The following is a 26,326-nucleotide window of genomic DNA, read 5'->3' as shown; positions in this document are numbered from 1 at the left end:
CTTTAATTCTCAATTATTCATCAAAGTGATCAATAATATTTTGTTTATTAGTTATCAACAAATAAATTGGTTTGAACCATATTTTGTTCTTCATTATACTTTGGTTGAGATATTTTACGTTTTACATTATGAATTATTGTGAAAATAAACTTGTTTATGAATTATCAAGAGTTTTTATTGTTATTACAAACCATTTCAAGATTCTAAGTCGCCACTTATTTGTGCACAATCCAAAATAAATTGGCCTTATAAGAATGGTGATGGAACCATTCCATTTCTCGGAATCTTTATGTTTGTAGTTGAATGAAATAAATATTTGATTTCAGGTTGAAGGGAGTAGTTTACAATCCTACAAGGAGTTTTTTAGCTGATATTTAGTTTTTAACGCTGAATACTGTAGCAAATCTATGGTAAGGGTAAAGGAACGTGGTATGATGAATAGGAGGGGGGACCGGGCAAAATACCAGTGTGAATTTTGTAATAGAATTTGCTCTTCGAGTTACACATTGAATGAGCATAGGCGAACACACACTGGAGAAAGGCCTTTGAAATGCAAAGAATGTGGAAAAACATTCAGTCATTCAGGCTCTCTCCACTATCATACCAAGATTCATCGCAATGAACGTCCCTACGTCTGTGAAGTGTTTGAAAGAAGGATTCAAGTGCAATCAGACACTACAACGTCACATGTGCGTACGGTTCACACAGGCGAGAGAAATTCCAACTGTGATGTCTGTGGCTGTGGAAAGGATTATCGACGAAAAAATGATTTAACCAACCATCTTTCAATTCACACTAATGAACGTGACCCCCTTACGCTGTCACATTTGTAGTAAAGAATTCAGTAGTAATTTAACTTTGAAAAGACATCTGGTAATACATGATAACACAAAAGCATATACGTGTCTAATATGTTCAACGGTACTGAGGCGCTACTTGGGTGTTCATTTGAGACTGAAACAATAAAATGACTCTGACTAAAGTTTTCAAGAGTGTTGAGAATTTCGAATGGCAGGTTCAGCAGCTATGAAAGATGTATGTATCATAAAGCTATTATAAAATGTCAATTTCAAAATCAAGATTGGATTTGACCAGGCTATCTGCCAAGTTCAGCTTCTTGAAATGGATGCTGTATAGAACGCCTAACAAGAGAATCTGAATAAATCAACCATATTAGTCCAGGCAACGAATTCGGAAAAACCGGTATAGAGGGAAAAGTTTGGAAGACAATCAGCTCTCTTAAGCATAGTTAGGGAAGAAATATGTGAAAACTCCCTATGCCCTGTGTGCTGAAGGGGTGGTCGTGGTGATGGTTTAAAGGTACAGTTTTTTCAAATATACCTCGTAAACGGCTATAGATCTTACGGACATTGTTACCTTATACAAAATTGAAGCTCACAAATTCCCTTACAAGTCTCATTTGAAACTCCTCCCTCAATAACATTTCGTTGACTGGACGATCTACTGATTTCAGGATGAACATGCTGAGCAAAGAACACTTGGATGCGCGCTCATCAACTTCAGTCATGCAAAAGTTTGGACAACTAACTGAATCCAGCAATAAATTTACGACTACCGATGATAAACATGGTACAGGAATTGCTGGTAAACGGCTTAGAAACCATTGTGATGTCTGTAGTAAGTATTTTGCAACCAAGAAAACATTGTTAGAGCACAGACGAATCCATACCGGCGATCGACCTTTCGCATGCAGGGTGTGTGGTAAGGCCTTTCGCACTGATGCCATTCTCTACAATCACTCAAAGTCCCATCGCGAAGAGAGGTCTCATGTCTGTCACGTGTGTGAAAAATCCTACAAATTCAAACAGCAACTACAACGACACATCTCGTTACATACTGGAGAGAGAAACTATGTCTGTGATTTTTGTGGAAAGAATTTCCGAGAAAAAGTTGATCTTTCTCGACACAAGATGACACACGATGAAACGAACCCTCATTATTGCTATATTTGTGGAAGGAGATTTCGTAGTAATGTTCTTCTGAAACGACATCTACCAATGCACGATATAACAAAAGCCTATACATGCCCCATGTGTTCATCAACATTCCACCACAGACGCTATTTGTCCAGTCATTTGAGAGTCAAACATAAAGTGACTTTGACGGAAATTGTTAAGAGTGGACAGAACATTGAAACGCAAGTGCCCGAGATAACTGGTCAACTTTTCTATTAAACAAATTTTAACGAATAACTCTTGTCATTTTCCAAAGCATATTATTATAATGACCATAGAGTCAAACCGCGCTATAAGAAATGACACGAATTTGTTTAAGCAGCAAGGCAAATCTGCTTGGATGCGTATCACTTCTTATAGCAGTCTGACTATAGATGTCACTTGCAGAGGATGCTAAACAGATATTTAATAATGAAACACTAGAATATTGTCCAACAAATATCAACTAATTTATTGAAAAGTTGCATACAGTAGGCTACATGTTTCAACACCTATATGGTGACAATATTATGGTGTTTCATTATGGATAAATATCACTCTATTTCATCAAGAAGAACATAATTTATTCGTTCCTATCAATGCAATACAGTTTGGCTCTTTGTTCTCACAATAATTATATTTTAGTTCTTCGACTTTTCTACCCATTTCGAAGATTTGTTACCTATGAAGATGTGGAGAAATGATATATATGTGTGGGCGATTACAGTATTCTGAGAGTCATCTTCAACTTTTCTTATGTATATAGAGTTGAAAATAAGTTAATAGTATCCTTATTTTATTTTGAATACTGTTCAAAACCTAGTATTCGTACAATCATCAAACTTATCTGAACAAATGTCCAAACAGAAGATTTAAGCAGATGAATTCTGGCAGGCTTTTCTCAAGGTAAATAAAAAATAAAAACATAAGATCATTTATTAAGAATTAATCTATAATAAACACACACATTCTCATATCTTAATCTATTTTGTCTAAACGTTTAGACATTATCTTCAGTCTGATGCTCTCTCTCCGAGATGTCGTTGCACGTGTCTCTAGTAGAATCATTGTTGTTGAATCTGTAAAATAGATACATTTCAATTATTTCAAAAAATTATAAACTAGATCTCTATAAAATTATGTGATTCTGAAAAAAATAATATATCATATAGGGTGTTTCCTATGGAAATTATTTTTCATGATTTTCTTATGACTTATAACATTTTGTTTGAATGATATTCTCAGAAGAGCATACCTACAACTTTAGTGAGATTGATACAATTCTTGACTTTTTTCTTTTATAATTCTGTTCCACAGCTAAGGTATTTATCAACTTACATGTATCAATATTTTTTTGTTAACTCAAAGAAAATGAAAATATTCAATTTTATAAAGATAGATTAGTTGTTATAGTAATCTCTGCAATCGTCAATTTGTAATTTGTATTACCGTATTCAAAATACGTGTATTTCAAATTATTTATTTTTAATTATTTGAACTATATTTTTAATTACACCAGAGATTTCTTACACAGTGTCCTCTGTTGAATGGGCAGTCGACAACAGTGTTGCTCTAGAAGGACGAGGCTTCTGTTCCAATTCGGGCTGGTAGACCATTTTGTATTGTTGCGCGCATTCAGTGCAAAAACCGCACCTAAGAAACATAAATTTTGTTTAAACAAATTGACTGTAGTGTCGTGAAAAATAGTTCAAAAACGATCTATCTCTGTTTAATCCGAGATGGTGCATATGGGCAGGACCTCTTATATACACCATTTGTACTTTCACGATATATGTAGGCTACAATATCTAAGAAGTATATAGGTTGATAGAGAGTCCTGATATGGGCCTTGGAAATGTGAATAATCCGAAACGACTCACTTTGCCATGAGTTGAATGAGCTGCTTCCTGTATTGAGCTGTCATGATCGCATACAGATAGGGATTGGCACACGAATTGATCGGATAGAAGAAGACGAGGAGGATTTTGGAGCGGGTGACGTCAATGAGAGGATATCCAGCTACTGCCGTCAATGAGAAGAAAGCTATGGGTGCGCAGCATGCGAAGTTAGTGCCAACAAGCAACATCATCTTCCTGGCGACTGACGATTCTGGACAGTGCCTCGTGTTTTTGCCCAACGAAAGGTACACTTGGATGTAGCAGATGCAGATTATGACGAATGCCACTCCAGTCACCATCAGCAAAGTCAACACGTAGATCGTTGACGCCGCGTTGTGTACATCCATCGGCAAACAAATGCTGCAAAAAATATTCAGTCATTCACTACACGTACTTGGATTAACAATGGATGATCTGAAGTTTCCATAGTGTAAGATATATACTGAAATGAGAATGAATGGATAGTTAGGTCTCCAAGACTAGTTTTATAATGACAATCAACAAAAAAACTGATTCAATAATGATTCACAATTCCCCCCCCCCCCCTACACACATATGGATAGTCTAGTAGGGGGATTCCAGAATAATAGGTTGTATAATTATTGTATATCATATTCATGTATTATATTTTTTGGAAAATGAATTTGAGTTTAAATTCAGTAAAATGTTTGGAGGAGTATCAACAGGTACAGCACAAACATGTTTCTCTCCTAGGTATGAAGGTTTTCAATAGAATCTTTAATTTATTTCTTCGGTTGTGGTAAGAACACAATCAGAGGAGTCTATTTGTAGAACAAGAAAAAATATTCAAACACTTTCGAGTGACTTACATTGATTGTATAGGAGGAAATATTGTGGTATTTCTCCATACTACAAATAAAAAGACACTTATATTAATCAATACCGCTGTATATTTTCTTAGAAGAACATTAAGCATGTTAGTCCCCAAGCTTCATGGAAAAATCTCTGGGTACAGACAGGTAAAGTGTTTTTCTAAAAATGACAAATAGATCAACATAAAATATTCTTCAAATTCTTCAGTCTCATTGCATATGATTAATGATCTTAACTCGGTTAGAAATAATTAGACATAATTTTAAAACTTTTGAAACTTCATAATGGGTTGAAATAGATGACCAATAGACCATGGTATCAAATAAAAATGTTCATGCTCTTCAAGAGATGAACCTATAGGATAATTAAGATTGAAAAAAACACAGTTCTATTTTTGTCTTATCCACAAAAAATGGTGTTTTTTCAATTATGAAAAAATTTAAAAATATCAATTCCCATTCAACAAATTTTATCTATAATTAAAAATCAAGGATTGATAACAGAACTGAAAAATTGAATCCGTAGAGTATAAAAATAGTTGGAAGATTGAATCTAGTATAGCCTACCTTGTTGTTGAATAACTGCTTATTCCGAAGAGAGGCAAGACAGCGATACCAATCGAATATACCCATCCGACTATCATTGCTTGAATGGCAACTTTCAGATCGATAACGTTTGCATAAAGTGCATGCCGGATTGCAAACCATCTCTCAATTGTGATCAGAGTGAGTGTATAAATGGATAACTGGCTCGAGAATACAGTCAGTGTTCCAGCTATTCTACACCCATATCCTATTGAGAACAAAAAAACAATATAGAAAACATTGAAATAGCTTACCGGTACCTGATTAGTATTCTTCATGATATACAGTAGGCCTGCAATAGAATTTAATAAAATATTGAAAATTGTCAAATTGAAATCAAGTATCCTGCTACAGTCATTTAGGGACCGTACCGGTATGGTCCTATGGACCTATTTGTATTATTATATTGATACAATATGTGTTAATTTTCTCCTGTTAGTAATACATCATTTATTATTTTGTGTCGTATTGTGCGATAATGATACAGTTACAGTATAAAAATCGAAGCATGGAATCATATTCAGTAGGCTATATACTTGTTCTGTGCATAACAATTAATTCGTCTCTTTCATCAGTCAATCTAAAAGAGAACATAAATTTTCAAGTTGAGAAGTTTAAATCAGTATCCAACATTTTTTAGTTGACTTGATTCATTAAAAAATCCAGTCTACTTTTACAAAATTCCCAGTTTTTTCTCATATTTGAGTTAATCTGAAGTGATAGATCATCAATCACTAGAATCACAAATTCTATCAGAATATTCTTCACTCAATTGAAACTTGATGCATTAAAAATATACTAGACAATTTTACTCTATCCTGTCAAATTATTATTAGGACTATACACTCTGTTATTCTCTTGAAACAATGAGGTGTTAACGTTTTGTGCTCTTGAGAATATAATTATAATAATATTGGATGAAATCATAAGATCGTCTGATCCAATAATAGTCTATATTTTATGCCAATACATTTAAAAAAAATAATACAGATCCCTCCATCCAAAATATATTTTAATTAATTAGAATACTCGTCAATTTCACTTTCCATTGCGAACTGCTTGTTGATAATCGTAATTTTTTAATACTTAGCTACAACATAGCAGACTGAATTTAATGAGAAATAGCTCCTACTCACATTGTGGAGCGCTTTCGGACGCCATCTCCATCAACACTGAAGATATAAGTAGAAGCTTCACAATGTGAGTTGAAGCTTATAGCTATTTCTCATTAAATTCAGTCTGCTATGTCGTAACCCTAGTATTGAAAAAGTTGTATTCTAATTTTTTGTTATAAATACCCTACTCTTGATTGTAAAAGCATTTACCTCGTTGCCAGTCAAATGCATAGTTGAAGTACATTCCGGTGGACTGAATGTCGGTGAAGGCCAGCAGCAGAAGGTAGACCGCCATGAGCAGATCAGAGAAGGCGAGATTCATCATGAGGAACCTGGGGACGGTCGTGTCGGACCGATTTGCGATCAGCACAATCAGCACAGCCGTGTTGCCGAACAGCGCCGTGCTGATCACAAACCAAACACTGATCCGCAACCAATCGTAGCCCATTATGTCCTCGCACGGGTTTAGCGCATCTGGTTTTGGCCAACAGTCCACTGGATTCGTCCTGCAAAATATAGCTACCTATCCTAGACTATTCTCAAAATAAAGAAGGCCACTATTAAGAGAGAGCTCAAATTTGTTTACCAAATAATTCAAAAGAAAAACTTGGATTATTAAAAAACTCTATTAGCATTTTTTATTTATTTTTTCAAAGAAGCACTGATCGGGAGAGAAAAACTAAGGATACTCCTAGTACTATTTCTCTCCCAAATTATTAGAATAATTTATAATTTTGTATACTGTAGGCTACTTTGACATTGATGATAATAACAAGTGATTATTATACTCCAAGCAGAATCTTTTTGTTATCCATTGATTAAGTAGAAAGAAGTTACCGTATTCTAATTTAAAACCTTTCATGATATTTTGAAAATCTACATAAGAATTGTAAGACCAAGTTTAGTCCTCAGACATTAATGATAATACTGACGAGTGATTATCTGGTTTTAGTAGAATGTCTATATTATCAACTTATCCATATTGTTGATCAACTAGAAATTAGCTATTTCAATTTCCAATTTGAATCATTGATACTGAGTAATTTTTTTATGAATGTCTGCAGAAAGGCTTTTCTTAATGTAATCAATTACATTTACTCAATCAATTAAATTCATCATTTAAATCAATTAAATAAGATCATTGAATCAATTAAATTTACAGGATCAATTAATTAGAAAGTCACGTTAAGAGATGGTAATAAAATTTTATTATTTTCATAAAAATGATGAAATGTAAATTTATATAACTCACTTGAATTCAAATAACTACTGTAAGCTGTTTGTAAGTCGGAACAGGTAATAGCCCAATCATTGCAAGTAAGAAGATAATGATAATTAGTAATATTAGTAATATATTCATCTATCAAGATACTTGAAAAGTAAACTTTCTTCCTCAAACATAATAATGTTCCTCTAATTATTTTTCCATTTTCTAAAAACCTTATGATTAACGATTTTGTCATAGAATCAATCTTTAATACGATCTTAACATCAATTTCATCAGTTTTTTCAGAATGAATCAATGTTTTATGCGCTTCCTCACTAAAAGAGAAGGCTTAAGTGATGAGTCTCACCTTATTGTGAGATTGCCGCAAAATGCTTCAAAGCTGGTTGGTGAGGCATGCGTCTGATGGAACACTCCACCATCCTTCCACGACTCTGACTTCTTAGTGCTTGGAGGCTCAAATGCATCAGTCCATCCTCCTAGCTTACCTTAAAAAAACACAACATAAATAAGAGAATAAGGTGATTCTACTACTCTAGTACTCTAAGATATCGTCGTCAGTACACCAACGTATATTAGTACTCAATATTATTACTAGGTACGGTACTCAAAAGTATATCAGTACTTTAGAAAAAGATTATGATATAACGCTGCAATTTATATATCAATGAAATTTATCCCAATTTTGAAATTTGAGTTACTTATTTCGTACGTTCACTCTTTTGATTTTTTGGATTGATGCTTCAACTTACTGTGATTTCTATCGCCGTTCTCTTGAGAAACGCTGCCAGATTGTGGATATTGCTGGGAATCGTCCTCCACTGAGTGAGAAAATTTACCATACTCATCTCCATCATTCTGAATTTCTCCGAAACTGCCATCGGCTTCTCTTTTTATCCGTGAAAAGCTATTAGCAATCCTTTTTGGTGCATTGCCACCACAGCGCTCTTTTGCTATTTGCAGGTATTCCTGCAAAATATTTTATTCATTAATTTATTAATACAATTACAAATCATACAGCTATCATAAATCAATAAATTAATCATTTTTTAAATCATGAGAGATACTGTAATGTTATAGCGAAGAACAGACACATTTAATTATTATGACTTGAATTTTATAGATTTTTTCTATAGTTTTACTTTTCATAAAATCATAATCGTTTTATCTTGATCATTCAAAATGTTTGACATTTACATGAGAAGCATAATTAATTTTCTATTTAGGTCTGCATTATTTGTTAGTAAAATTACATACCACATGGAGCTCATGACGCGCTGGATTGTGTCGTGCAGGGTATTTGAAAGCACAGCAGTGGAATGAATAAGTGAGTTCAGCGACTTGTAAACTCTAAAAAATTAGAAATGCAGATAAGAATAATGTAATTTATGAGAAGAGATACAACTATTTGTGAATGTAAGTAAAAGGAGAAAGCTTGATTCTAAAATTAGCTTTTGGAAATTGAATATTATAAAGTGTACAACCCATTGCAAGTGTAAAATTTCAAATAAAAAGAGGAAAAAATTCAAAACTGGGAGGGTAACTTTTTGTACTTAAATAGAAAATGGAATGATATTCTCGAAAGTTATCAAATAAATGAATAGTATTGTTATCAGACCACTTGATTATGATTAATTTCACATTTTGTTTTTGTCTAGATGATATTTTTAAAAAATGGAATAATATGAATTCAAGTGAATGTAATAAATACTAACATGATCATTAGTTATGTCGTTCATCAATGACTATTTGGCTTCTAATTTAGTATATGGTAGTTTGGATAGCCATTCTGTTCAGAAAAATCCATCAACAATAATTAATTGTTCTATATAATTATGATGGAACTAGTAATATAGGTATACTAGTATGTAGTATACTCTTTTTTGGTTCCATTAAAAAAACAGAAACCTGTTCTTATTTTAAAAAGAATGCACGATAGATGATTATTGGAAATACAGATGAACTGTTTCATACAGGTATGTCAAGAAATTGATAGAATAACATGAAATTATTTGTCGACTACTATACCTTGAAATCGTGAATTGAGGGAATTATTTTCAACGTGGTTGTCCCTTGAAGTTTCAGCATCTCAAGCATTTCCAATCCAACCACAGGAAGGAATGTTATCGATGTCTGTGACAAATCACTGACCATATTTTAGTAAAAAAACAAACCAAATATTCAAAAAACAAATAGATAACTTAACTCTAGATACAGTATTCAACAAGATTCACCATAGAATGAATTTCATTTCTCTATTATTACAGTTGAGCACTGTAATAATAATAGCTCCAATTAATGCTCGAATTGCAATGGATATAAAGGTCTACTGTATTAAAATTAGTAGCCTACAGTAAATTACTTGAAGAATTCCATACAGGGTGCGGTGAAAAACCTGCCCATTTCTCGAAACATTTAAATTCATGATTATTCGTATTTCTATTCCATTTCCTGAATGTGAGGACAAATTTACAATTATAATGTGTAATAAGGTGTAAACCATCAGACATGACCGCTTTGTGTAGATCCTGTTTAAATGATACTTGATGAAAAATAATCTGGTAGTTGATCACTATTTTCGTAAGATATTTCTATAATTATTCCACTTGCATTATCTTGTATACTTACAGATCTAGTAGACCTTTAAGTCCTCTGAATGCATCACTTGATAATTCAACCAATCGATTATTCCCTCTTAGACTCCTGTGAATAAAATTATAATGTTGGATTAATAAAATGTTTTTCCTGCACATCTGCATAATATAGATCGGTGTTGCAGTTTAGTTCTATAGTAAAGAATCCCTTTTTGTACATACTGGAGAATTATTAGAATACTGAAGTGGAAATGTGGAATAATATTATCTTTGAGCTTGCCGAGCGTTGCAATGTGCAATTACAGAGACTTTATAATCATTAAAATTATAGTCACTATATTTATTATCACTTTATGTATGTGCAATGGGCAAGTTCAATGTGCAAATAAATCTTCTTCAGATTCTCAACCAATAAGAGAGATATTGTGTCATTTGTTGACTGTAGTCGATTATTTCTATCTGAGGCTAGGTTTTTGAAATCATTTTTGGCCTCCCTGCAACATTTTATTTTCAATGTAGCAGAAGTGAAAATGAAATTCTTTATCATTTTTCACACTTTTTCCACACATTGTACACTTTTGAATTGCATCTTTTCAGCAAAACCAAACACCACTATAATAAAATTATATGTCGGAGAAGATTTTATTAGTATTGCTCAAAAAACATATGCAGATTTCTGAGAAATCATACCATCAAGATTTTATCCACTCACTTGTTTTAATGCTGCTTTTAATATGAATATAAGAAAACTGAATAAAAATATGGAACACTTACAACTTTCCAATTGATGACCCATTAAAAGCCCAGCCTTCAACCTTCGTGATTGAGTTATATGCGAGGACTCTGGAAAATATTATGAGAAAATAAGATAAGATAAGATATTTATTGATAATTGTTACAAGGCTGTCGCCTATGGTAACATTTACAAAAATGACAATATACAATTTAATGAAGCTCATGAAATAAACAATTATCTACAGTTCCACATCAGTATTAATCAATTACAAATAATATTTTAGAAAATAATATTGTACATATTGAGCCATCAACATTATACTACAGCATTATCACATTAGCAAACTAAAGTTGTTATTTGCATCCATGTGGAATGAAACTTATCATGAAAGTAAATCATGAAAAATTAAACTTCATTATATAATACAATTGAGGGTAGATGAAATAGGTAAGAAATAATAAACTATAAAGGTGGTCCTATTAAAACATTGTGATCAGACTTTAATAAAAAAGAAGAGAAGTAATTATGAAACTGTGCATGAAATAGGAGCAATGGAATAAGAGCAAGAATGCACCAAACCCTGCCAATCATAATGATCTTACGCTTATATATAATTTATTATTGATGACAGAAGCCTCGATTCAAACAAATAGAAGCTTGGTGAGAAAATCAACTCAGGTGAAAGATTGTTCCACAGTCGGGACGTTACTACAGTAAAAGATGAGTTGTACATAACTGTGCGGTGGAGTGGAATTTGAAGGAAATACTGGTGCTGCCTTGTGTTTCTGTGGTGGATGTGCGCAAGAGTGGTGAATCTCTCTTTCAGATACTGCGGACCCTTACCCTCGACAACTAGGTGATATGCAAAACATAATATGAAGTATTGTCTCCGTTCCTTCAGTTTCAGCCATTGCAGTCTTCTATAGAAAGGTGTGATATGGTCATCCCTTCGTGCATCATATATGAACCTAATTGCAATAATTTCATATTAAGCTCCCCAGTCATGTCATTGTAGACCATGCTGCCATAGTCCACAATGGGCAGAACAAGACTTAGAACGAGCATAACACGAAGGTTGGTTGGGGGAAACTTCCTCAACCTCTTGAATTGATGCATTGTGGCAAAAATCCGCCTTGATAAGGTGTTGATATGATAGGTCCAATTAAGATTCTTATCTATGAAAACTCCCAGAACCTTGATACATTCCTCGTACTGAAGTGCATGGCCATCTAGCATTACTTTGGTCTTTGGACACTGCATTGAAGTCTAGTTGATTGTACAGTCTGCAATAAGCAAAAATTATACTTTTGCATTTCCTGGCATTGAGACTCAAACAATGCGCCTTTGCCATACAATCAAAGATGCTATATTAACATTCATGGCAGCCACAGCATCATCAGCATGAGAAGAGTGACCAGAAGGAAAGCGACTGTAGCAAACAAGATCATCAGCATAAATATGATAAGACAAATCACGAAAAATCAGAGGAAGGTTATTTACATTAATAGAGAAAAGAAAAGGGCCAAGGATTGTGCCCTGTGGGACCCCTGCAACAACTGGCAGCCACCTGAACATTTTCTCCTCAGCCACTCTGACACACTGGTACCTATCAGTAAGGTAGGACTTGAACCAGGAAACACAAGAAAATGATAGACCACACTGAAAAAGAGTTTATGCAATAAGATTGAATGACAGGCATTATCGAAAGCTTTTGTGAAATCGAATGACACAAGAAGAGTGAAAGAACGATGATCCATTGAATTTCGAATGTCATCAGTGATTTTTAATAGTTCTGTAGTTGTGCTGTGAAAAGGGCGGTAACCAGACTGATTTCCATCAAAGAAGTTGAATGATTCTAAGTACAGTGACAACTGTTCATGCACTATTTTCTCCAGTGCCTTGGAAATACTATAAACTATGTTTATAGGTCAAAAGTCTTGTGGATTAGTAGGATTATTATTTCTTGGAACTGGACATATCAATGATTGCTTCCAAAGAGAGGGGAAAACTCCCATTTGGAGAGAGAAATTGAATATATATGTGTGATAGCAGAAATGATAATTGGTAAAATAATCTTATAAAATGAAATAGGTACCTATATTATCAATACCTCCATTATTCTTTTTAATTGAGAGAATAGCGGAGGAGACTGTCTCAGGAAAGACATATGAGAAGAAATTTTTTTCTTGCGGAAGGGTGTGACTAAATTGATTAGTCATGACTGAGTTCAGTGAATGCTCAGTTTATCAGGAACAATAACTATTGTATTGTATGCATTTCTTGTGCATTTTTGTGTCGCTCTACAGTCTCTTTTGTTTTCCTTATGGTGAGCAAATGAAGAAGGCGGAGATGGAGTAGAAAAGAATTCATTAAGCTGTTCCAGAGGAACATTAAAAGCAGTGGACTTGAACTTGGGTGGTATCACCTCGACTTTTCGAATGTTCCTCCACAACTCTGAAGTGGACTGCCTTCCCTCAAAAAGTTGACCATAGTAATCTATCCTAGCTCTACGACAGACAGACCTCAACCTGTTTCTCAAAGATTTGTAACGCACAAAGTCTGCATTGCAGCCAGTCCTGAGATGGTTACGCGTAGTGAGATGGTAGGCGTGCCTAGCTTTATCTCTCTCTCGTCTCAGAAGGGATATTTCTCTGTTAAACCAGGGACATGGCCTCCGGTGAACCTTCACATCCTGTACTGGTGCATGTTCGTCGAAGATTGAAAAAATCATTGAATTAAAGGCCTCTAAATTGTCATCAATATTATTCATTTCACAATATCATGCCAAGGCTTTTCCACAGCATCAGCCAGACAGCGATCCAAATCAGTGCTTTTTAAGTTCCTGCCCCTAATCTTTGGCGTGTATCCTACTTCATGCTCAAGACTATATATAACATAAATCAGATCATGACCCGACATACAGAATGGTATTTGTCCATCAGACATAACTAAATCTGGATCACTCACAATTAAGATCGAGAAAATAGGTAGTGTTCTATGTTATTATGACTCAATAAACAGTCATATTCCTCATAGTACATTTTATCATATCATGCCAAAAACACTCTTGAATGTTAAATTTTGAGAACAAGAATTGAAAAAAAGTTTATTTTCAGTGAAGATAACCAGCATAGGTAAACCTTGATAAGGTAATATCCAACCATTTGAATGAACTCTTACTGATTAAGTGTGATCTTTTTTGTTAATTGAGCTGGCTGGTTTGTAATAGTATAGATGTTTCCATCAGTTAATGCACTTCGGTCACTCAAAAATCTGCAAAAATGCACAAAGTCGCAATTGCTGTTTGATCTTATTATAATTAGGTCATATTAAATATTAAGCATTTAAGCAATTTTATGTTTCAATAATGTATGCCTATTCATCACACCTTGAACTAGTCAACTACTTGTAAAAATAGACTAGATTCAATTCTAAAAAAATACTTACAATTGCTCCGTTTGGATATTGATTGAGTTTGAAGGAATTGATCTGATTTTGTTACTCTCAAAGTCTCTGTAAAAATAAAGATAAAGCTATGAAAAATGAATAATTCAACACAAATATTGCAGTTGATATTAACATTGCTTAACTATAAGGTTCAAAACATAAAATGATACCTTTATTGCTTGTGAAGTATCAAATAAAATAGCAGAGCAATATATAAAATTACTCTTCTATTTTGTTTTGGCTTAACACCTCCTCTTCGTTCTTCCCACTAATGCTTTCTTCTGTCTAATTTTGAAAAAAACAATGCTGCTAAAACATTGTTTATATAGGTAGCTATGATATCAATATAATATTGCAAATATCAAAATATTTTGCTTTCAAACTTACATCAAATGCATAATTTTTTTACTCAATGCCGGCAAAGTGGGAACTGCTTCAAGTCCAGTGTGTGTCATTCTTCTGAAAATGAATCAGAGAAATTCAAAGATAGAAATAAATGAGGGTTTGCATTTGTTTAAATTTATTCAACATTATTCAATTGGATTTTCATTTAATAATTATTTAAAAATTAAAATCAAAGAGAGCTTTTTGTTTCAAGTGAACTAACAGAAACTATGCCGGTTTTTCAAATATAATTTTTCACATTTTAGAACTGGAATACATCATAAATGTTATACAGTAGCTTATGTGGACAACATCCTCATCAGCAAACAAATATAATTGAGAAACCAAGGTAATTGAAACTGATTGGTTAAAATGCTTTTCGAAAAAACTATTGATTAAAATGTAAATAATTATACCAAAATAAGGATTCTACTATAATAATTCTATCAACATGTTAATACTATTTTATTTTATTCCTATCATTCAAGAATATGTTATTATAGTCGGAGTCGGATATATATTAGATACCGTATATTTATAGTTGAATATATTCAATAGTTGATTAATAATTTTTGATAATAATAATAATGAAGTTACTTGAATAAGGTACAGTAAGTGAGAAATGTTATCGACTAAAAATGTATTGCTTTCAGCTCACTTTAAATCCGTCTTACTACTAATTCATGAACGATATTCAGATCTAAAACTATGAATTACTCGAATAATTACCTTCTTTTTATTACATTTTGAACTTTCATTACTCTCAAACTATATTCCTGTGGAAAATGTGAGAGATAAACATCAAAGTTTGATAATGTGTAGTCCACGTAATAAAGTAGTAGCCTATATTATTTGAATTGGGAATAACAATATTACCATACATACTCACAAAACTCTGAGATTCTTGCTCACTGGATAAAATACTCCGTTCGGGAGATACCTTAGAGCAGGAGACTGAGTTATTGATCTGAAAAAATACCGTACCGCACATGATTCCAATTAATTGTATGCTGTGTAACTGAACTTGTTCATCAAAAAGTTGTGAATTACACAAAATCAGATTATTACCCGTCCAGAAACTTATAAAATAGCACTTATAGTTAATATACCTATCTCATATATTTCAACAAAAAAATAAACCACTCTTATTTCACGGAAACGCATTTGATCAGTGGAATAAATTATTATTAAATGACAATACAGTACTCACATAGATTCGAGAAGTCTGAGATTGGTAAAAGCTTGCTTATCAAATTCGTCGACAAATTTCAGTCTGGCAAACGATCTGTAACATTTTGATAGAATAAAAAATAATGCTTTGGTAGTTAAGCCTTCACTGAACTATCGTGTACATCCTCATTGAACAATATAAAAATCAATAAATTTGTATTATAATTTTTCCAAATATATAAACACTTTTCACATTGAACACAGATATGTTGTGGAATTTCTCCAAAATATTAAGGTGAAATGAGAAGATATGGTGTCAGTTACACTTCACATGCTAACTGAGAACGCCTTTTTCCATTTCACCTCAATTTATAGTTTTATTTTATGTCATTGACTTGTACAGTTTTTGAAAGTAAAGGTTTTTTATCATTTTCTTTTTTTATTATTTATTATTATTATTAATATTATTTCTTATATTATTATTAACATATTAAGGATTAGAAAGTATCATGAATTTTATAGTCACACTATAAAATACTGAAACTCTGTATCAGGTATGCTTACTGTGTTTTATTCAGTCAATTCAAGAATAAAAAAATATGCAAAGACAATAACCCAATGCCAATCCTACCATAAAAATATAATTATATCACTTTCAACCGAACTGATACTGAACCGGCACTCATTACAAATTGAGATGCACATTATTAAAATGTTGCGCTATTCAGAACGAATATTATAGGTTATTCAAATATAATATAATAATAGAGGAGCAAACTAGCGAATGATAAGATTCTACAGTAGGCTTTAGGATACATAAATTATCATGAAGAAGTTCATCCCTTACATATCGGTTAGTGTAGTGTTGTGAGACAGGAAGCATTTCTTCACAATATCCGTTACTGCTCCATTAGATAATGACCTGAAAGAACAAAATGGCTCATTTTGATGTTAAGAAATATATGACATTCCTGTACAACTTATAAAATTATATAATATACGCAACACCTTTTCTGTAATAAGTGTAAGATATAATAATGTAGAAACCTATTGATCAATGAAGGATACTCACCATAAGATTGTAGCGTTTTTATTGTGAGGTAAATGTTTCGATTCAACGCCAAAACTGTGGCAATCTGTTTTCAGTGGCACATCTTGAGAGTTGTAATTGAAATTGCAATCACATTTCCAGTACATTCCAATTCTGTCTTTTGCAACTGCATGATTCGCAATCAACGCTAAATGGAGGATGATTGATGCCACTTGGAAACTCATCATATTTCTTGTGATTTATTCTGGAATGATAAAGATAAAATATATATGAAAATTAAAACAGTGTATCCTCCACCATCACCCACATTAAGCCTAGGAAATCACTCTCACAGCAGAAATACTTTATAAACAAATCTACTAAAAAAATAAATGAATAAATTCACATTAAAGTGAAAAGGATACTCATGAGAGGAGGAAACATTGAAAAATGCATAACAATCAAAGAAAAAAAAACAGATATTAAAACAACAGAACTTAATAGCATAATATTTAATATGTTGATTTTTCCCTCAATTTTGAATTCATTTAGGTAAGTTATATCAATAATAATGTAGCCTATACATATATTTCTGATTAACATTATTTATTGAGTATGGTATTATGAGTTTGATAAAGTAAAAATATTTTTCAGAAAGACAAAAACATGTTACATTATTCTATTTGAATAAGGATTAAGAGAGAAAATGAATGGCTCCATAGACTTCAACCTCTTTGTAATGAAAAACAGAATTAGTGATGCAATTAGAAAATATTTATCAGTACCATATTCTGATAATCCACATTGAGGCCTCATCAATCATTGAGTCCTGTTTGGAAATTATAAAGTAGGTACCTATTTTTTATTATATTTTTCAATCTGAATAACGTCCTGTCTGCGCTCCATGCAGTCACTTGTCTAGATGAGTTTGCCAATCTGAAATTTTAATCGAATACTGAAGTAAACTTATTTATCATAATAATATATAAATCTGAGACATTTGAACTGTTAACAAGGATGTGACCAATCTCGCATATGATAATTGTCTAACAAGGCCAGAGCATTGATGCCTTTGCAACCTTGTGTTGGGGAAGATTAGGGCTGCTGCACACGTGACTTCTATTTGTCAAGAGAACGCAATATTGCCAGCTCAATAACCTTTCAAGTCATGCTATGATATGATGCATTCCTCTTCATCCATATGAACTTCATAACAACGTATTTGTGTACATGTCACATGATACTCTTATGTTACAATAATATGATACTAGCTACATTTAGTGTTACTCATAAGAGCACCGTATATAACTAATCCAAGTAGGTTGTATAAAAAGTAGAATCATCATATAGCTTCTATAAAGATGAGAACTTTTCCATAATATGTACCGTACGTTTTCAACCAACATCGATGCATATTTTTTAAAAAATTATCAAATATTTGTTTGCTACTAGGTATTGCTCACTATCAGTATAGCAATAGGATTGATTGATATACTGTCAATAGTTTCTAACTCGAGGCTTTCAATTGTGTATCAGATCTAACATTCTTCTCTTTTGTTGTGGAAAAGTGGTATTGATTCGTTGACTAATTTAATCGCATTAAACATTTCTCTAATAAACAACAGCGTCTTGTACCTTTGCCTTGATATATTTTTTTAATGTAATAATATTCTTGGTTCTATTGAATTAAGATACAGTACAAAGATATATGAGTATAAACTATAAATGCCACCAGTTAACTAATAGTTAACAGTTTCCTATTATAATTCAATAGGAAAGAGTACCTAAATTGAATATTAGATTACGTACCGTATTTGATTATTTAATTTCAAGATTATGCTAAACGTAACCTTCTCATGAGGTTATTGACTCAAAATAAATTCATTGAAGCTAAGTGGCTTTTACAAAGTAAAAGGTACCGTACATATTCAATTTATCCATCGATGAGGTCTTCACACTTGGTGCTGATCATCATGTAGGCCTAGGCTCACCAGAAATGAATCAGTTCAGAAAAGACAGCTATTACATTTTTCTCTTATCATACGGAATTCGTTGATATGAGAGCTGTTGTGATTGCTTCCACCAACCAGACACTCCTTTGTTTATAAGCATTATAAATGTACCTACATCTTCAAAGTTCAAGTTGATACGAGTTCTAAAAATATTCCATTCTCAGACAATTTATATGTTCGAATTGCATCTGAGCCTCTGCCATCTTAATCGACTTTTGTGGCTGAAAAAAATGTTTGGTCTATTGTGACTACCATTTTTAATAATATAATAGGCCGATTATGCTATAATCATACCGGATAACCGGACTGCATAAACATATAAAACAATAAATGAGTGTATTTGAATAATGCATTTAATGAAAAAGAAGATTTTTTTATGTTTTGTCAATAATGATTTTTTTTTTACTGATACCTATAATGAAAGTTGGAGTGCATGAATATAATGAATTTTGTGATATATGGTGTTAGTTGGACCTGGAAAATTGCCATCATACTAAAATTGTATCTTTCACAGTTTAAAACTTGAAAAGTGGAAGATTCCTACATTTTTGTTCTCAGTGAACGTGTGAGTTGAAAGATCGCACTATTTGTACGTAAATGAGTGATAATTACAAAGACATCGCTGGAAACAAAAATAGAATTCAACTATTCCTTGTGTTGGAGCTCTTTGAACGGAATAACGTGTGGCGTTTGGTAGCAAGAATTTTTCAAGTGACTTTTAGTTCAATTAAAAAAGCTTGCTAAAATATTAGCATGAACTTACGAAGACCGTTTGAACGGTTACACATGAACTCATTTTAACTTAGAGCCCACTGTACCAAAAGGTAGATAAATCTACTGCTATACATAGATACACCTTTGAGGCGCATTAAAACATTTATCATAAAAAACAGAGTATTTTGAAAAATAGTAATATCTATCAACTACCCTTTCCATTCTTTAAAAAAACTATAAATGAATATTTCCTTTACATTGTATCACTGTAGAACTTTTCTAATAACCACAGCCAATTTGATTTAATTTAAATTTTACTATGTAGGCCTATGCCAAATGTGTTTATTAAAAACAGTACTTATAGATACTGTGTAGTGCCCAGTAAAATTGATGACACCAATTACCGTAGGAATAAAAAAAGTAAATATTGAATCACAGTTCTTCTGGTCACACCCGATTAATTTGTGGGCTATGACTTGTCTAAAATGATTTGAAGATTATTCAAAATAAATTATTAAGGTATCTCTATTTCAAAAAGTACAATACATTTTGTCCAATAGCCTTTTCCACTGAAACCTTAAGGTCAACATTTAAAGTCCAAAAATTGAAAACCAGAAGATCCATTAGAGCATTAATGTTATTATATGAAATTCTAAATAATAATACATTTATGCCAGATTTCATCAATTTGTTAAATTTTCATGTTCCATGCAATAGACAAAGACTTACTATGCTATTTCAAATACCGTTTGTCGGAACCGATCACCATTTCAATTCCTACCCAAATAAAACAATAGACTAAACCCACTCCTTGACTCCTTCTATGACCGCTACAATACATTCAAAAAATCTTCTGAAAAATTAATCTGCTCAATTGATGACTAAATTATTATTTTTGAGCTCTACTAACTCTCTTTTTTCAAATGTTCCTTCTTTCTTTGTATAACTTAATATCTATCTTTCATCCTATACCTCTTTACTAACTTTCCGGAATCTAACTCAAATATCGTTCTCTTCTAATCTTATTAGTTATACTGTGAATCGTGAATATTTAATGAAGTGCGATATTATTTTTTTCTGTTTTCTATTTTGTATGTTAATAATTGTAATGTTATACTATCATATATGTCATTAAGGCTCGTACGGGAGTTTGTCTGAGAGCCATTCTATGTTTTCTTGGAATAAATAAATAAATAAAATTCGAATGGACTAAAAATTAATTCTCTTAAAAGTCAATTTTTCTTCTAATATTCGTATCTGAATTCCAATTTAACCCTTAAAAAATAATTGATCTAATTACTAGCATTTAATCTGGGTCAATTATTGGAAAAATAATATATTTTTTTTAATCTTGAAGATTTTTCTAAATCTAATCCTTTGTTGATAAGCTGCTTTCTCAACCAAATTATATTTTTCGCAATTCATAAGCGATCGTAAAACTAATCCCAGTCCTCTTGAGTTCAGCTCTGATTGCAATTGAGAATAAATCCAGTATAATAATGTATGTCAAGTAGCAGTGATTCATTGTTTTTAATTATATAGAAAATCTTTGCCATCGATAATTATGTAGATGCAAATAAAGAAGTAGGCCTATATTTCAAGGTTCTATTCCATGTAATACGCACTAAATGACCCAACATTCTCCATCTGTACGAGCTACTCAAGGGAGCTTGCACTTCATTTTTGAAAAAAATATGGAGGAGATAGATTCGCAGTACCGGTAATTGACGTATTATATTATTTATTGAGGTAATATTAAAATGGTTAGGTACCGTACACCCAGTAAAGTGAGTGCTCAGTTATCTCAATAAAAATTTAAAATTCAAGCTACCTACCTACTACATGCCTACAGGAGGAGGTTTTCTTAAACATCATAAACATATCTTTACTAAATATACTACCTAAATTTCTCCATAATTGCATCATGGTTGCAATTGATTCGAAGCTTTGTATTGTTATAAAAGTTAAATATCATTTAGGATATTTAAGGATAAAATAAAGGATAAATATTCCTTTAGGTACCTACAAATAGATATTTTATTATTAAAGTACGTACTGTAAGTTATTTCTCTCTGTTATTGTTACTGGTTTATCTCTTTATCACCGATTAGTCACATCTTCAACGGTTTATAACCGATTGAATTCCCTGACTTTATCTTATTCTCATAAATTTATTAAAAATCTGATAAGTTTATAAATTTATTAGTCATTATGATAATAGTTGTAATTCTAGATTGTTCAAGATGCGGTTATACGTAATAATTATAAAAAATAATGAAATATTCCCAACAGTACTGTAGCAGAGCACTTCACATATAAGGCCAAGAACCAAACATACAGTGTACCGTACAATTTAACAGAAATTAAACATCCAAAAAATTCTGCCAATAACCAACTGTTGCTACAACTTGCCTGAACTACAACAACCTGGTTATGAACTAGTTTACTTCAATTAATTGAATTTCGGTCGATTTTAGAGGGGAAGAAGCTCTGGAACAAGCCAATTAGCTGCAATGTGAAAATACAAATTACAAAATATAAATAGCATTCATCAAGTTGTTATTTAGGTCTAGGTCTAGTACTGATGCTAATAGTTCCAGCAGATGAATGATGATACAATTTTGCCAATTGATGACAGTAGAAGGGTATTCTGCATTGCCATTCCGACGAACGCAGTCCCATTAATAAATAATGAAGAAATAACGCAGTAGAGATGATCACAGAAACAGATCTCAATATTATAATAGAAAAAGAATGACTGATATATTCAATCTCTGAGAATACTTTTGAAAATTCAATGTTGTGAAAAATTAAAAGAAAAAATGTGAAACCAAACATTTTCATTTTGCAATGTAAATTTTCATAGTGCAATAACCAAGAAAAAGTGATAACAAATAGTTATTTTAATTTCATATCTTGAATGGCTTGCTGCATAATAGCAAAATCAGATATATCGACAACATATTAAAAAATAATATCTGATATATCTCTGAAAATATTTTTTGAAAACTGTATTTTGTAAATATTAAAAGAACAAACTTTTGAAACCAAATATTATCATAATGCAATCAACCAATAAAAAGTGTCAAGAAATGTTAATTTTAATTTGCATTTCATATATTGAATACCTAGCTCACTGGAGTGCTGGAGGGCTTTTCAATTATTTCTTTTTCAATTTTTTTGGCAAGGGATATTTTGATTACAATTAGGAATAGATAATTCAGAAAATATTATTACAACTAATTACAATAGTCACCATCAAAACTAGCACCGATGATTTTATTTGTGTTGAAGGGAACCTGTATCTGCAGTTTCATTATTTTAGCTTATTTAGTAACAAAAGGGAGGAAAAGATTATAAATAAAAATTTTATTATGAATCCTACATTTTCTGATACTATATTCTCTCCCTATAAAAACATGTTTTACTATAACTCTGGTCTGCGCACAGGCATGTAGCCAATGCAGACCATTTTCATATTATTCATTGTGATTATTCCCTCAAATATATGTTTCTCATAGTTTTCCTTGAAACCTAAGCCACATTAAAATTTATATACTTGAATTTAAAAATTCAAATCAACACTTTCATTTTATTTTAGACACTTTAAAATTTATTTTTATTCATATACCATACGGTAATTTAGGTACCTACTAGGATGATATTGTAACACAATGGTTATTAAGTGTTTTTTATTACAATAATGAGCACAGCATTTTTTATTTTATTAAATGAATTTTTTGAAATAAAGAAACTTTTGTCTATCTGTCAATTGAATTGATCAGTAGATTTGAACATTTAGGTTTTAAGTATTTAAGTATTAGATTGTAAAACTGAAAATGTTATAAATTGTTAACGTACTTGACTTTGTTATACAATTTGTTTTGAAATTATAATGAACAATTTTGATTTGATTTGAATACGAAAAATAAATTTTCTATCAACATTTTCGATTTTGGTTAGCAGGTTCTTCGAATCTATTTCGACTGTGTCCTTGTACTATTAGATTTATGATACCCAAACAATAAATAATAATAAAATCTGCTAGGCGGAAGTAATCTATATTTTAGATGTTTTTGGACAAATTGTGAATTCTCCTTGAAATTTTAGTTTTATCTCCATAACAAAGGTAGGTAGGTACAGACTCTTCCAAGTAATATTCTCAGCTTATCATTGTACCTATATAGCATATTCTGTGCAATGATTACGTTTGTTTTAAGTCGGAAATTAGTAGGTAGTTTAGACCTCACCCATTGTCTAGTCAAAGTTGAGATTACATTAATTTTGTCAACAGTTATAATATCTGTTCTGTAATAGAAAATCTCTGATGTTCTGCTCTATTTTTGTAAGTTCGTGTTATGTAACACTAATGCATACAAAATACAAATGAACAGAGATTTAGTAACATGAAATTTGGAAGAATGCTTGACAATAATATATATTAACTCAAATCAAATAAAAGTTATTGCCAAATTCATATTAATAATTCACAAATTATTCATATACCGTAATAACTGTAAGCAAAATTATTGAGCTATATGTTGTAAGTATTTCTATTCTATAGAACCAATCAAATTTCCTGGTCGATTTTGAATAATAATTTTCTTATTCCTATTGAAAGCTACACAATAATCTATATATTACAAAGGCAAACCAAAAGTTTTCTGAGATGCATAGTGCACCAGAAATTTATGATTATTGATTGATTCAAAATTTCTTGAAATGAACAAATAAAGTACCGTATTCGTTTTTTCTATAAGGAGCTGGTTGTATATTTTATGTGATTTTTTCTAGATTCATGCACCCTATTCAAATTATGCATAACATACAATATTGTGTTTCTAGTTTGTATATAAATTCTCCAATACAAAAATCTTTATCCTTCATCGTACTTGAATTTATTGTTGAGTTATAAATAAATAATTACATAAATTAAAAATTGGGAAATCTCAACATATACTATTTGATTAAAGTTAAAACTAAACTCTTATTCCTCTGTAGAAGCGGTACCGTAGGTAGTATACGGTTACGGCGCTGATATGATCATATTGCACCATAATATATTATAATGTTCATCAAATTAGATGTTTCTTATTGATTTTATTCTCAAAATAACAATAACGATATAGTATACTAATGAGTATAATTATTGTATTTATATTCGAAGTAGTATATCACTACAGTTCAACAGAAGAAACATTATTTACCATTTTCAGGGGAAATTGCTATACGAGTACGGTAATTATTCCAGGAAATACTCTTTGCGTAAATCACTTTATAATTTAAGCAATGTGAAAATAATGACATATGTGCTTAGACTGATTTCCTCTTTATAATACTAATTAATTACTGATTACTCTTGTATAATAAGTGAAGAAAAAATTGAATGATTTAGTGATAAAGACTACTTACATGCTATCAACTGGCAATTCAGTGTTTTGGTCGGCGGGGCGTCAATCAAATCGATCACTGAGCTGATAAAGTGAATAAACAGAAGATGCGATCAACTCTTCCATTCATAAAAAGCGTCACAAGCTATCCGTTGCTTGTCTCGTCTAGCTGAATGGAAATGGACTGAGCTAGATGAGGAGTGAAGTCTGATATTGTTCCCCCACTTCCTAGATGATGCTCACAAGAAACACATGGCCTCTCACTACACGCTGTTTTTTGGTATATCCAACTTCTGAAGCACTGGCAAATTTAATTCTGCTGAGTGAGTTTCAAGCAGAATTTCAGAAATTACTAGACCAATGCTTCTTGTAACAGTTTTTTACTAGTAATATAAAGACTATGAATTTATTGTCATACTTACTGATAACAGCAACAAGAATTTGGTTAATGGAAGTGTAATCATTCTCATTTTTATCCGTGCTTTATATTTATCTGTGATCAAAAACATTTGAATCCCCAGGAAGTGATGGATATAAGATGATTGCATGAAATCACTTCATGGTGTTGGTGTTGGGTTTAGAGAACAAAATCTAAATTGAAATCCATGCAAAGTGTTAGCTTGATCATGCTCCCCATATAAGATATTCAATATTTTCAATAGTTTTCAGTACGGTACCTTTTCAAGAATTTTATTTTCTATTTTGTTGTCGAAGAAAACGAAAAACGGACAAAATATGGACCTACGAATGGATTTTTGTCGATGGTGGCACGATTTTCACTCTGAGCCGTTGTGATTGCTCACCACATGGGACTTGAGGATCAGTCATTCTGGAGAAATCCGCTCGTCTTAATACCTCGTAATAATATTATAAATGCGTATGCCTTTATTGGTTGGGTGTCCCTGATGGAGGTTCCACCTGGCCTGAGTGTAGGATCTGAGGCCCGTAAATATAATAGATTTCTTGAACGCAGCTCCAATAACAATTATTTTAATGTGAGCTGTTATGAGATTTGTAAATCAAGAAAATACAAAATTATATCTTCATACAATAGTTCTGAGTCCTCAGTTTTTAAGATTATAGAAGGTATATTTTTCTTTGTTTCAATAACGGTGTGTTGATTTAGCCTTTTTAATAATCCCAAAGTGAAAAATTAATTCCTCCTATCTTAATTCGATTATTATAATTTCCGATGAGCAACTGTTATTCTGGATGAAAAATGTAGGTATCAAGAGATG

The 26,326-nt window shown here is 31.9% G+C and overlaps 1 protein-coding gene across 2 annotated transcripts; it reads right to left on the bottom strand.

Annotated features, from left to right (window-relative positions):
• Window positions 1-2,873: 2,873 nt before the first annotated feature.
• Window positions 2,874-25,339, bottom strand: LOC111049719 (follicle-stimulating hormone receptor). Of its 2 annotated transcripts, XM_022335880.2 has the most exons (18): window positions 25,111-25,339; window positions 17,015-17,237; window positions 16,790-16,864; window positions 15,983-16,057; window positions 15,662-15,739; window positions 14,776-14,847; window positions 14,389-14,454; window positions 10,980-11,048; window positions 10,240-10,314; window positions 9,640-9,757; window positions 8,869-8,961; window positions 8,364-8,580; window positions 7,961-8,099; window positions 6,597-6,892; window positions 5,254-5,479; window positions 3,836-4,213; window positions 3,486-3,608; window positions 2,874-3,034 (listed from the first exon to the last, which is right to left on the bottom strand). In XM_022335880.2, the coding sequence occupies exons 2-18, from the start codon at window positions 17,218-17,220 to the stop codon at window positions 2,956-2,958; spliced, it is 2,385 nt and encodes a 794-aa protein (XP_022191572.2). In that variant the 5' UTR covers window positions 17,221-17,237; window positions 25,111-25,339; the 3' UTR covers window positions 2,874-2,955. The 2 variants fall into 2 exon arrangements, with proteins under 2 accessions (XP_022191572.2, XP_039282186.1); XM_039426252.1 differs by lacking the exons at window positions 15,983-16,057; window positions 16,790-16,864; window positions 17,015-17,237; window positions 25,111-25,339 and having other exon boundaries at window positions 15,658-15,735.
• Between the last annotated feature and the right edge of the window lie 987 nt (window positions 25,340-26,326).

The sequence above is a fragment of the Nilaparvata lugens genome, chromosome 4, assembly GCF_014356525.2.
Source record: "Nilaparvata lugens isolate BPH chromosome 4, ASM1435652v1, whole genome shotgun sequence".
NCBI lineage: Eukaryota > Metazoa > Arthropoda > Insecta > Hemiptera > Delphacidae > Nilaparvata > Nilaparvata lugens.
This window is presented reverse-complemented; position numbering and strand designations above follow the sequence as displayed.

Excerpts from the sequence above, each read along its gene's own strand:
- LOC111049719 (XM_022335880.2), bottom strand. The coding sequence starts at position 17,220 with ATGATGAGTTTCCAAGTGGCATCAATCATCCTCCATTTAGCGTTGATT. Across the intron at positions 16,865-17,014 it reads AAAAACGCTACAATCTTATG|GTCATTATCTAATGGAGCAG; the intron begins GTGAGTATCCTT and ends TTGTTCTTTCAG. Across the intron at positions 14,455-14,775 it reads AAAAAAATTATGCATTTGAT|AGACTTTGAGAGTAACAAAA; the intron begins GTAAGTTTGAAA and ends TTATTTTTACAG.